Source organism: Erpetoichthys calabaricus, chromosome 8 (genome assembly GCF_900747795.2).
Source record: "Erpetoichthys calabaricus chromosome 8, fErpCal1.3, whole genome shotgun sequence".
Taxonomy (NCBI): Eukaryota; Metazoa; Chordata; class Cladistia; order Polypteriformes; family Polypteridae; genus Erpetoichthys; species Erpetoichthys calabaricus.
The window spans coordinates 5,829,399-5,843,763 of NC_041401.2; the positions used below are offsets into that span (position 1 = coordinate 5,829,399).

The 14,365-nt window shown below is 41.5% G+C and overlaps 1 protein-coding gene across 1 annotated transcript in view; it reads left to right on the top strand.

Annotated features, from left to right (window-relative positions):
- The window catches only part of itga4 (integrin alpha 4), a 187,487-nt gene that overhangs the window by 150,903 nt on the left and 22,219 nt on the right, over positions 1–14,365 (top strand). The window contains exons 19-21 of the mRNA XM_028806210.2: positions 6,975–7,073; positions 12,737–12,813; positions 13,008–13,097. Of these exons, the coding sequence (XP_028662043.2) occupies positions 6,975–7,073; positions 12,737–12,813; positions 13,008–13,097 (266 nt within the window). The remainder of the gene's footprint in view (positions 1–6,974; positions 7,074–12,736; positions 12,814–13,007; positions 13,098–14,365) is intronic.

The window sequence follows — 14,365 nt, forward strand, 5'->3', positions numbered from 1 at the left end:
CCCAATTAAAGAAGATTATGTCCAAATCTTATTGAAGAATTTCATCAAAACAACACCAACATTTATTTATATAGCACATTTTCATACAAATAATGTAGCTCAAAGTGCTTTACATGATGAAGAAAGAGAAAAAAGACAAAGTAAGAATTAAAATAAGAGAACACTAATTAACATAGAATAAAAGTAAGGTCCGATGGCCAGGGAGGACAGAAAAAAACAAAAACAAACTCCAGACGGCTGGAGAAAAAATAAAATCTGCAGGGGTTCCTTGTTCCTACCTAACAATAATGATCTCAATCAGGCCTCATGATATTCAGGGTTCTCATGGAAGGACTTGATGATGACGGTCACATGGACTTCTGGCCTTTAATCCATCAATGTAGGGACATCATGGTGCTTTGCTTTGATTAGGTGGTGGTGGCGCAGGTCTAAGGTTATGATCTGGAATATAAGATGTCAGACACTCCGATATATAAGATGGAGCGAGATTATTTAAGGCTTTGTAAACCATAAGCAGTATGTTAAAGTCAATTCTGAATGACACAGGTAATCAGTGTAGTGACATCAAAACTAGAGAAATGTGCTCGGAACAAAGGGTTATCAACAGAAGAAATGAGTACTCGGGCAATCCTAGCACTGAGAAACAATGAAGTCAAATGAATTAACACCAAAAATGTTGATCGGTTACACGGCAAATTGGTTAAATGTGTATCAATAGACTCTGCTGAAACAGTTGGTGGTGATGGTGCGGAAGATGAAAACATCAACTTACAATATCACAAAGAATATCTACAACCGTTAACACCGTCTGGTCTTCCACCAGCCAAATTACTGTAGAAAGAAGGATGTATCATAATGTAATTGCGTAATTTATGCCTGAGTGATGGGCTATGCAATAGGACAAGATTAGTTGTACTGAAAATTGGTCAAACAATTCTGACATGTAAAATTTTAACAGGTGACAAGAAAGATCATGTAGTACATCTTCAAGGGATAACATTGAACAACAAAGGAGATCTTGATATGCCATTCGTATTAAAATGTTAACAGTTTCCTGTCAGAATAGCTTTTGCAAAGACAATTAAAAAATCTCAGAGACAAACATTTGAAAATGTCGGTTTATTTATTAGAGAGAAAGAAATGAAATTCACTCACGGGCAGTTATATGTGGCATTGTCACGGTGAAAGTCCAAACACGGAATCAAAATTCAATGCTATATTGACGAAAAGTTCATTCCAAATATTGTTTTTACTGAAGTTTTACAGTAAGCGTTTAAAAAGTATATGCGTGTTAATTTCTAAGCCAAACAGAATCCATATTACTAACCGAAGGTTGTAAACCAGATGGGCGCAGGGCTCACCGGATGTACGGAATCCCCAAAGGTCCATGCTGTGACAACGCGTACACCTACGATGCGCTTGCGAAAGGAGTCACGGCTCAAACCAAAGAAAACACAGACACCACCGAATATACCCTCCGTGATATGTCTTCACGCAGCGGCTTCCCACCGAGGCGCATATTGCGCAGTGGCGCTCGCCCCACAGTCAGACGCAGCGGCTTCCCAGAGTCAGTAGGTGGCCCCGAAACAACACAGCCTGTTCAAATGGTCGGTGTCAGCGAAGGCAAACAGACTCACGTCTCCACAAAACGAAACCGCTTTAGTACAGATATGCTTATTGGATTAAATGACATTTCCCCAGACGCACCCGCCCTCCATGATATGTCATCCATCCACATATCGGACGGAACAGAAACTGATTGCCATTCTAAGATTTCCGATTCGCTAGCGAATCGCGGGCTTACTTGTGAAACCATATTACGCAACGAATACCTCGAACGCAACATGAAACATAATTTACTTTCAAATTATTATGTTTTACTATTTTTTAATATGGTTAATTACTCGCTGTAATGTAAAATAGTTAGTTCTATTATGCATGTGTAACAAAAAAACAATCTGTTTAAATTGTACATCCGCATCCCCATACCCAAGCAGCAGAACTGCAAAAAGGCTAGCACGTAGCGCCCGCCTGAGGGTTGGCGAGCAAAGCGAGCAGGGGGCAGAGCCCCCTAGTATTCTTTATTTTTTATGAACCAGAAAACACCAGTTATTACAAAGTTATTGTCTGTTTTTACCTGCATTATTGTCAATGTTTAATTTAATATTGTTTTTTATATCAGTAAGGTGCTGCTGGAGTATGTGAATTTCCCCTTGGGATTAATAAAGTATCTATCTATCTGTCTGTATGTCAGATATCTATCTATCTATCTATCTATCTATCTATCTATCTATCTATCTATCTATCTATCTATCTATCTATCTATCTATCTATCTATCTATCTATCTATCTATCTATCTATCTATCTATCTATCTATCTTTTTCATAAGCCAAGGGTTTGGGATTTGACACCCCCTCAGCTAAGAATTATTGGTGGAATTAATTAAAGACAGGACTGGAGCAATGGAACAACAACAACATTTATTTCTAGAGCACATTTTTATACAAATTATGGAGCTCAAAGTGCTTTACAGGATGAAGAAAGAGCAAAAAGACAAAATATATAAGAAAATAAAATTAGGCAGTACTAATTAACATAGAATAAAAGTAAGGTCCGATGGCCAGGGAGGACAGAAAAAAAAAAAACTCCAGACAGCTGGAGAAAAAAAAACAAAATCTGCAGGGGGTCCGAGGCCATGAGACCACCCAGCCCCCTCTAGGCATTCTACCTAACATCAATGACCTCAGTCAGTCCTCAGGGTATTCAGGGTTCACATGGAAGAACTTGATGATGATGGTCATGTGGACATCTGGTCTTTAATCCAAACGGAATGCTAGAAATCAGCTGAGAAAGAATAATGGCTGAAATGATAAGAATGGTAATTAACACTAGAATTACCAGAGCCTATGAAAAAACTCGTAGATCCGGCCCACCTTAAATCGCTTCTTAAAACCGTTCTCACCTCTCCGCCAGCGTCTTTTGTCATCTAAATGTACTGATAAAGACAAGCTGCCAGCAGCCGGCTATTCCATCCCCCCAACGACTTAGAACGTAAACAAGCTTTTCCCAGCTCTTGCCTTGATTGATTATCTGGGAGTGAAGTGGAGTTTTAGAGTAGAAATAATAGATTGTTATTTGAAACACATGCATTTCATATGTGTTGCATTTCTACAGCAATCTGTGTAAACGCATTGTTAAAACAGAAACGTTTTATATATTCTAGTAGCAAATGACAAAATGTAGGCATAAACTATATAATGTATGAAGCCTGAAGTCCAAATATCAAAGAAACACTTTCACAAAAGGTACAAAAAAAAAGCCACCGCCAAAAAAAGCCGCCATAATGTGTGACATTGACACTTATTAGCTATCACTGCTTCCGTGGCGCAACAGTATCAGTCGCTGATTGGGAATCAGAAGGTCATGAGATCGATCCTGCACAACTCCCTTTTGAGAAGTGTTGTTATTTTCACTATTTTAGAATAAAAAGATACATTTGATTTCAGTCTGTAACAGCCGGTGTAATTTATGATATTTGTAAAGGTTAGCTTTATTTTTTTTTAAATTCACTTTTCATTGTCTCAGTCGCGTTCAGGATCCTTTCCTACCCCATCTGACACTGCTGTTTTCATATAAAGACGCGCTATAGTTCTGCAGTGTATCACGATACATACGACTGCGTGTTTTTTTCCCCCAATATTGCCAGTCCCCACGTGTTGCTGTATGCTGTTTCTTTTGTACTCCAGGACATGCAGAGGAAAGCATAGTAAAGAGCAGTAACTTCAGCGCTATATGCAATCATCAGACACTCCCCATCTGATACTGATGTTTTCACATAAAGACGCGCTAAAGCTCTGCAGTGTACTTGTGACTGCATTGTCATACCAATGCTTGCGAACTGAAGTGTCTGCATGCACTTTTCGTGGCATTATACGTGTATTTTTTGAGTATGCCCATGTAGCTCAAACACAGGAACATATGTTGATGTAAAAGTATAACAAAACAAGTGCACATTTATTCAAGACTATAACCAAAGAAAACAGAAAGCAAGTTACAGTAGGCGGTTGATATGACAGCTTGCGTGGTGGAATGCTAAGAACTGCTGATTTCCATTCTGTGCTATATATCTATCTATCTATCTATAACTGTTAACATTTGAATCTGATGATTGCATATAGCGCTGTCTTATTCAGTGTGCGCAAGAACATGCAGGTGGCCAGTTGCTGAGTGCTACAACGCACATTTTAAAAAAAGAAAGAGACAAATATATGTGACGTTTTGAAGAAATCATTTTATGACGCGAATAGTACCAATCAGAAAACATCGTCGAAGTAACGCAATATTATTTGAAAATGAACAGCGTCAGATCGGGTGTGAAGTTATACTGGCGCTGTTTGAGTCAGATCAGAAGCTGAATAAGCTGAAAAAGCTCCTGTTCTGACTCTAAGTAAAAAAGCATGAATTAATCAACAGAAATAACTGCGATTGACATTTTAAAGTTAACGATTTACAGTGCATACCAATTTATAAATTTAATGTCCGTTTGAGGAAAAACAAAACTCTTTCTTCAAAGCTGGGAATCGAACTCACGTCTCTGTAGCACGGTAGAGCAGCTGTGCTCCAAGTCAGCAAACCGTAGCGTTAAGCCACGGAAGCTGTTGTATCATCCTTGAACCTTTTGTGAAAGTGTTTATTTGATGTTTGGACTTCAGGCTTCACATATTCTATAGTTTATGCCTACATTTTGTAACATTTATTACTAAAATATGAAAATGTTTCTGTTTTAGCAATGTGTTTACACAGATTATTGTAGAAACGGAACACACATGAAATGCGTGTATTCCAAATAACGATCTATTATTTCCATTCTAAAACTCCAGCAGTTTACTCACTCCCAGATAATTATAATCAAACAAGGCATGAGCTGGGAAAACTTAGTGAACGTTCTGCGACGGTGGGGGATGGAACAGCTGGCTACTTGCTGCTTGTCTTAATCAGCACATTTAGAAGACAAAAGGGAGGTGAGAACGGTTTTAAGGTGGGCCGGATCTACGAGTTTTTTCGTAGACTCTGGTAATTCTAGTGTTAAAGAAAAAGCTGCCCATTGCTGCCATCTGAGTTGAGTCTACATGTGCACCATACAATAAAAGGGGTAATTTTGCTTGACTTCTCACTACATTCGTAATGGCTAACACGGTACAACACACTAGTACTACAGAAATAAAAACTAATATAAAAAGACGACTATAATAACCTTTGTTTCTAATTTGTATTTTTAGGCCCGCTTAGCATTTTCAGGCCCTTTTTGAGTTTCAGGTCCAGGCCTAATTTGTATTTTGTGGCCTGTTTATAGAGTTATTAGTCCCTTCTTGAATTTCAGGGTCAGGCCTACTGTTGTTATGAACCTGAGAGTTCCAAGAGTCCCAGAAATATTCAAAATGCCCACATGGACCGTCAAACCCTAGCTAGTAACAAAATGGCCAACATGGTATCTTTATAAATAAACAGATTTATTTGTACTAATTAGCTTCAAGGGGTTGTTAGGCTTAGAGTTAGGGTTAGAGTTGCACTGCGTCTTCGTGGACCTGGAGAAAATATATGACAGGGTGCCTCGAGAGGAGCTGTGGTATTGTACGAGGAAGTTGGGAGTGGCAGAGAAGTACGTAAGAGTTGTACAGGATATGTACAAGGGAAGAGTGACAGTGAGGTCTGCGGTAGGAGTGATTGAGGTGGGATTACATCAGGGATCGGCTCTGAGCCCTTTCTTATTTGCAATGGTGATGGACAGGTTGACAGACGAGATTAGACAGGAGTCTCCTTGGTCTGTGATGTTTGCTGATGACATTGTGACCTTTAGTGAGAGTAGGGAGCAGGTTGAGGAGACCCTGGAGAGGTGGAGATATGAGAAGAGAGGAATGAAGGTCAGTAGGACCACCAAGACAGAATACATGTGTGTGAATGAGAGGGAGGTCAGTGGAATGGTGAGGATGCAATGATTAGAGTTGATGAAGGTGGAGGAGTTTAAATACTTGGGATCAACAGTACAGAGTAACAGGGATTGTGAAAGAAGTGAAGAGGAGAGTGCAGGCAGAGTGGAGTGGGGTAGAGAAGAGTGTGAGGAGTTATTTGTGACAGACGGGTACAGGAATAGTGAAAGAGAAGGTCTACAGGATGGTAGTGAGACCAGCTATGTTATATGGGCTGGAGACGGTGGCACTGACCAGAAAGCAGGTGACAGAGTTAAAGATGCTAAGATTTGCATTGGGTGTGACGAAGATGGATAGGATTAGAAATGAGGACATTAGAGGGTCAGCTCAAGTTGGATGGTTGTGAGACAAAGTCAGAGAGGCGAGATTGCGTTGGTTTGGACATGTGCAGAGGAGAGATGAGGGGTATATTGGGAGAAGGGTGCTAAGTATAAAGGTGCCAGGCAAGAGAAAAAGAGAAAGGCCTAAGAGAAGGTTTATGGATGTGGTGAAAGAGGACATGCAGGTGATGGGTGTAACAGAACAAGATGCAGAGGACAGGAAGATATGGAAGAAGATGATCCGCTGTTCTGACCCCTAACGGGAGCAGCCGAAAGAAGAAGAAGAAGCAGCTTCAATGGGGCACAAAGACGCCTGGAAAGGCAAAGACAATTCAGAGTCAAACGAGTCCCAACACACAATTCAGTAGGTGAGGTCAAAAAATACAGAAAATCACAAATGCAGAACAAACACTAAAGGGCTCAGCAAAACCACCAATCATATCCAATGAACCGCACGGAACTTTGGACTTTTCTTTAGGTTTTATACAAAGTTGAACATAATTGAGAGTTTTGAACCCCGGGGGGGGGAGTTGCATTTGGCTAAAACACGACAACCTTGAGTTTTTATTCCTGTTTTTGAGTTTGTGGGCTCAGATTTAACAACATTATGTGCACTGTGAGACTATAACCAACAAAGATGGACTGACTTCTGTTTTACAATTTCAGGAGGAGAAACACATCAGCTGTGAGTTTCATCAGGAAGAGCAGCTAATGAACAAACTGAAGTGCGCCGTCGGCCATTTGTACATCAACTCGCTTTCCCAGGTATGCGTGTCCAGATTCTGTCAACCGCAATTTGGGTACAAAGAGAGCGGTGTTTCCGTGAGCCCTCGGCAGACTATCGGCTGAGTTATGTTGCAGAACAGTGCTTGTGCGTGCCTCGGGAGCGCGTGTGCCTCGCGCTGCTTTGCCAGGTAGTCACACACAAAGATTTTGCCAGGTCCCTGCCTTGAAATACGTCCAGGAATCCTGTCGGCTACGCCAGTATGACAGTAGATGGCGGTATACCAGCGCTTAACCCGGCACAGACAGACACAAGAGGCACACTCACACAAGTTCACGCTTTTTATTTTCAGTTCGCTTCTTTAAAGTCCTTTGTGCTTCACACACCGTGCACAAATCACAACAAATATAACTCACAGTCCTTTCTTTCCTTCTGCTCTGTTTTGCCGCCTCTCCTCCACTCCTTGCAAGCTCCGTCCTCTTCCACCCGACTCCGGCTCCCCAAATGGAGGGAAGCGGCCTCTTTTATAACGCACCTGGATGTGCTCTCTGATGACATTCCTGCAGCACTTCCTGGTGTTGCAAAAGTGCTGCATACCATGGCTTTTGATCCATCCAGATGCCCCCTGGTGGGGGCCACAGGTCCCCACAAGGTTGAGCTTCCAAGCTCTGTTCCTGTGGCCCCGACACCCACCAGGGTGGCTGCTTTCTCGTGTTCCAGGGGAGGTGCTGCTCCTCTCCCGGTCCTTCCATCTTCCAGCCGTCCGCCACAGTCTGTACTGCCACCCCAGAAGAAAAACTAAGCCCAGGGCCACTGCATGATCAGAATACCGCGAGAGAAAAGCAGTTCCTTATTAAAATCTTTCGGGGTAATGTGATCAATGCTCATCCTTATTTTTGCCCCACTCACCACATGCCTCAGATCAGCATAAGATAACAAGCATTAAAGCAAAGGAACTGTATATTTATCTACCAGCTGAAATACCCGGCAGTGTGCCGAGGAGGAAAATAAAGTTTTTCTTTTTAATTGTTTGAGAAAAATATAATTACGGAGCACACCAGAAACGTTCGTAGCGTGAACTAGATGATAGCATACATACAAGACTGCAAGATTTTAACAACAATAAACATTACACAACAAACAAATAATACTACGGATTTTTCATGAAAACATTTTTAAGTAACACACCGGAAACATTCCGAGTGTCTACTGGATGATAAAAATGTAATTAAAAAAAAAATATACAACTTGACAGATTCGTTTTTGTTTTGTGGTGTAGTAATACATTTTTACATGCAGAATTTTTGACAACGAAAAAAACAATTAAATTAGAATTAAATCAACCTAATAATATTATTATTACCACTAATAATTCATTACATTTATATAGCGCTTTTCTCAGTACTCAAAGTGGTACCCACACAGGGAGGAACCGGGAAGTGAACCCACAATCTTCTTACTGCAAAGCAGCAGCACTACCACTGCGCCACCTGTGAGGACACTACAGCATTGTGTCACACACGTGCGATTGGGAGGCAGCTAAAGAGCCTGAATAATAGTAGTACCACGCCAGACCAGGGAATGGCGAGCTGCACTGACTTTCTCTCTCAATCCTCTGCAGGCCTTCCACGGGAAATCCCACTAGGTCCCGGCGCCATTGATGACATCACTTCCGGCACCAGCATAATTAATGATGTCACTTCCGCAGCCCCCAAACATGTCACTTTCTGGTTCTGGTGCCATCGATAACGTCATTTCCGGGTACAACGACATCACTTCTGGTTCAGGTCCCCAATGACGTCACTTCCTGTCCCGGTCTTTAAAGCCGCCATATTCTCACACTCAAATTAGTTCTGTTTTGGACTCTGAGTAAATAACATTATGACAAATTTACCCATTTGCAGCCAGGGCACAATATACAGGTGGCTGTCCCAAACCTTTTTCGATGTGACAATTGCTACAATAAGAATAATGCGAGATGAAAATATAGTTAACAAAACCATATATTAGTAAAAGTCAAAAAAGTCAAAGCGAACTTTATTGCCAACTAAACCATATACAAGTATACAGATAGACAAAATTGTGAAGCTCAGGGTCCACAGTGTAACAACATGAAGTGCAAATAAAAAATGTAAATTAAATTAAAAATAGAATTAAAATTTAAAATTAAAACACAAACAAGACAAGACATTGTGCAAAGACAAGACAAAGAAGTAGCAGCAATATTGACGTGTAGTAAGCAATATGAACATTGATGCAATGTATGGTATTATGCAATCTAGATACATAAATATAGTCAATAAATACGTAATATAATAAATAAGTAATAGATAGAGATAATACAGAAATTATCAGTGTATGATAATAGTTGTTTAAGACGTGTAAACAATGACAGGTCAGAATGTTTCACAGCAGATTAATATCAAAAAATGTCAAAGTGCAGTTAAAATCCTTAAAGGTCAGTATGATATTTGTAGTTCTTTTCTACCTGCACACTCGTCTTTGCAGGACAGTGGCTCGCATGTATAAAAGTTCTGTTTTTAGAGGTGGTTGAGGCCGTGTGGAAGATCCCAGGGGGAAGCCTGGTGTTAAGGAGTCTGACAGCTTGGGGGTAAAAACTCTCCTACAGCCTGGCAGATCTGGCTCTGATGCTGCAGTATCTTCTCTTGGAAAGTCCATGTGAGGGGTGTAAGGGACACTGCGTATGTAATATATGTCCTGTAGTGAAGGGAGATGCACCCCAATATTGTTCTCTGCTCTCTTCGCTATCCTTTGTAGGTGCTTGTGGTCGGATATGTTGCAGTTGCCATACCAGACCGTGATGCAGCTGGTCAGAACACTGGTGAGGATGGAAGGGGGAAGACTTGCTCGCTTCAGCCGCCTCTGGAAGTGTAGTCTGTGCTGGGCTTTCTTGATTATAAATATATTAATATATATATAAAATATATTATAAATATGTATATATATAAAATATATTGTATAATATCCATCCATCCATCCATTTGCCAACCCGCTGAATCCGAACACAGGGTCACGGGGGTCTGCTGGAGCCAATCCCAGCCAACACAGGGCACAAGGCAGGGAACCAATCCCGGGCAGGGTGCCAACCCACCACAGGACACACACAAACACACCCACTCACCAAGCACACACTAGGGCCAATTGAGAATCGCCAATCCACCTAACCTGCATGTCTTTGGACTGTGGGAGGAAACCGGAGCGCCCGGAGGAAACCCACGCAGACACGGGGAGAACATGCAAACTCCACGCAGGGAGGACCCGGGAAGTGAACCCAGGTCCCCAGATCTCCCAACTGCGAGGCAGCAGCGCTACCCACTGCACCACCGTGCCGCCCTATTATATAATATATAACTATTTAATTAAATATTTAATATTAAATATTAATATTAAAATGACAAACAAATAATACTACGGATTTTTAATGAGAAAACTGATGGTTGCTTTTACGGAGAACACACCAGAAACGTTTTGACCGTCAACTGGATGATAACATCCATACAAGACCACAAGATTGCTACAGTCTGCTTTATATATAAGATTGTGGCTAATTGTTGGAGACGTGTTCATTGGAAGGTGCGTTGTAGAATTAAGACTCTTTATTGTATTTATGTTCTTATATTGTGGACTGTATTGCTGTGTCTGGGGCTCTCTAGCGCCCCTTGTGCTTACTATGCGTCAAATGGATGATAACATACACGATTGTTACATTCTGCTTTATATAGAAGATTAACAGACAAGACAGTTTATGTAATTCCCCCCCCCCCCCCCAAAAAAAACACGTATATTACAAAAAATCAAAGACAAACTTTTACAGATTAGGGTGCGAGACATTCTCGCCTCAGATATCCCCGTTTCCCCAAATTGGATCGCTGTCCTTACAGCTCATGAGAACATTGAAATGCTGGAAGCCCCACGGAGTACGCCATTGGCCAATGCCAACAACCAAAAATGTCGTAGCCAACTTGCTGAACACCTCCGTGCAGCACCCCGAGGTGGGCCCCTCCCGTCTGTTAGTAATTTATTCGCAATTAGATCCTAGGGGCCGGCTGGGCATTGGCGTCCAGGACCACGTCACTATCAGATCACACACTGGTGACAAACAAACCAGCTCTCTAAATGGAATTTGTAATAACTTTTTAAATCGCTTTATTAGGGCAGCTATAAGTTGGCAAAAATAAAATGAATTGTGGGAATGGAATGTGGGAGGTGTGGGTAGTAGTACTAGTAAGATGTGGACCCCCTTGCTTTTCCAAGACAACTTTTTAAAAGAAGATGATTAAAATGTAACATAAGCTATAAAATAGAAACTGTTCTGTGCTATAAAATGAAGCCATTTTTATTTGCAACAAATTAAAACGATAACACCGGCTGACAGGATACTACAACGCCATCGGCTTGTTTTACACAAGTTCTGAGAAAATGGACATCACAAAATGGTGAGGCTCACAAATCCTCATAGTAGTGACACTAATACACAGTAAACCAAACAAAGGCACACAATAATACAGATTACAGATTTGTTAAACTGTTAAAGCTTACAAAAGTGGAACTGACTGCCGAGTCACAAATCATATTTCTTCTAATATCACTAGTACCTTTAAATACTCGCCCGTGTGCCTTCTGTCGCACAAAAGTCTCCATAAGGTTTGACACGTCAACTTGTCTGACACACTCGTTTTCGATTGAGAGTACTGCCAAGCAATTAAGTCTGTTGTGCAACATGGCACTTCTGAGGTCATTTTTGATGGGTTTTAAATTGGATTAAAATTGTTCACATGCAACAACAGTCATTGGTGTAGTCAGCAGTAACATGTAAGCCATGGAAACGTCACTAAAAGTAGAAGACGGTACATAGTGACCTATCAGCAACAGTTCAGTTACTTCGAAAACAGTCAACTTGGTTGACAGGATGGATTGAAAACATTCATGTAATGACGACAATTGAGTGTAAAAGGTAGGTGAAATGTCGGTGCTGTAGTGTTCAACGAGAAGATCGGCTGAAGCATACAATTTGTCGTCAGCCATCGAGGTCAGAGTTGAAGGTAACAAGACATTGAATGTTGAAGCCACTGCATCGAGACTGTGAAACTGTTGTTTTAGTTGTTAAAAATTTTTAAAAAATCAGTAAGGCCCTGAGTGGAAGCTTGTAGGCCCCTGTGCTTTGCACAGTCTGCACGATCCATTGCTACGCCAGTGGGTCCCACCAGTCTCAAAGATCAATTGCTTTGGTGAAACCATGAAAATGTTGGTATTCAGAGACACATCTCGCTTTAATGGCACACAGGTGGATTCTTGCCGCTGACTCGTTGCTTCTCCTTGCTCCACCGCTCAACATCTCCCTCTCTCTCTCTCTCTGTCTCTCTCCTTTCCGGGTTAAATTGTCTTCAGCCCAACTGCCCTGTCCGCCATGTGCTGTGTCTTCCCCTTAAAGGTGCAGTTCCCCATTTTCAGTGAACCCATTTCCTGATGTACATCCTGAGGAGAGTCGAACTGACAAAGGGACAAATAGTATGTGTGGCACCCGCTACAAGTCAAAGCCTAAAGAAGATCAGAGCCCATAAAGAGCCTTTCGTAAACCGTAAATTTGTGTGCCAAGCTAGCGCTTAGTGATGTCTTGGAATTGTCTTTAGATCCACCAGGGGAACAACTAGTAGTTTTCAATAAATTTGTAATGTCTCCACAGACAAACTTCGCTCTCCTTCTGGATGTGGATAAACATGTCACCCCTGAGGACCTGCACATCACAGTCAACGCAACCTGGTAAGTAATGTGGGGTGGGAGTGGGGGGTTAAAAAGGGGGGACTTACAGGACTTTAGTGGATCAGCTGAGCCCATCTGCACGTGTACTGTTGAAGATGGCATGTCCTGCAGTCCTTGAGCTCCAGGATGGACTCCTGTACTCAACTTACTAAAGAGATTTTTTCTGTACCCCCCCACCCCATCTTCATTTGCAGTGAATGTGCTGAAAACACAAACCTCCTCCATGACAACCTGGCTACAGCGGTGCTTCCTTTGCGCTACGAGGTGGACCTGGGAGCCCATGGGTGAGTAAACCTACCGCTTGGCGCCTCCCATCCTCATCCCAGTTACTTAACAAGAACCTGTCTAAAATGGGGTACCCTGCTGCTTCTTCTGAGGATGATGATGACATGGTGAGGAGTGTCCTGCACAGCTCATGTATGTTGGTTTAGCCGGCAACAAGGAAGCAATTGGAAGCTGGGAGAAGTGTTGAGGTACCACCCTGTTAAACCCCATTTGATTGAACCAGAAAAGAAAAAGAATCCTTTGTCCTGAGTATGATGTTAAACTGCATCCGGCCCTGCAAGCGCTCCTCCAACTTCCAGGGAAATCATGGAGGGTTTGTGGCGGGATTGGCACTCCAGCCACTGTAAAAAAAAAAAAAAAAAAACTTAGGCGGAAGACGGCTTGGCTCTACCTAACTTTCAATTTTATTACTGGGCAGCAAACATACAAATTATAAAAACCTGGACATGGACATAAACAGATGAACACACACAGGCTTGGTCCACAATAGAAATAAAATCCTGCAGTACTTCTTTATATTCGTTGCTTTGTACCCCAATAAATACAAGTCCTCTCCAATATACTAATAACCCAATTGTGCTTCACTCACTCCGAATATGGAACCAATGTAGGAAATATTTTAAGATAGAGAAGCTTTTATCGGTGGCACCTCTGCATGAGAACCACCTTTTTCCCACCCTCGCAAACATATGCAGTTTTTAATATCTGGAAAACATCTGGGATTAAATCACTTAGAGATCTGTACATAGACGTTTTTGCATCCTATGAACAATTACACTCCAAATTTAACTTACCAGCAATACATTTCTTTCACTACCTTCAAATTCGAAACTTTGTTAAACAGAACCTGCCCAATTTTCCTCACCTCTTACCAACCTCTATGCCGGAAAAAATATCGATCAGTCTCATGGACTCAGACAGGATTTTTGTAATTATATAAAACTATTTTACAGTCCCTCCCTTTCAAAGATCCAAGAGAAAAGTGGGAAAAGGATCTCTCACTCAATATCTCAGAAAATAAGTGGAAAGTAGCAATGCACAGAATTCACTCGAGCTCCATATGCGCAAAGCATACAATTATTCAACTTAAAATTACATATCGAGCGCATCTCTCTTGTTTAAAATTGTCCAGAATGTTTCCAGGGTGAGATCTGTGGACGCTGAAGTCGAAAATAATGGGAGACAAAAACACCAATTTAAAATAAAAAGCAATTCCTTTATTCTTGGTGAGTTAAAGAGACTGCAGACCCCCAGCTCAGTACACTCA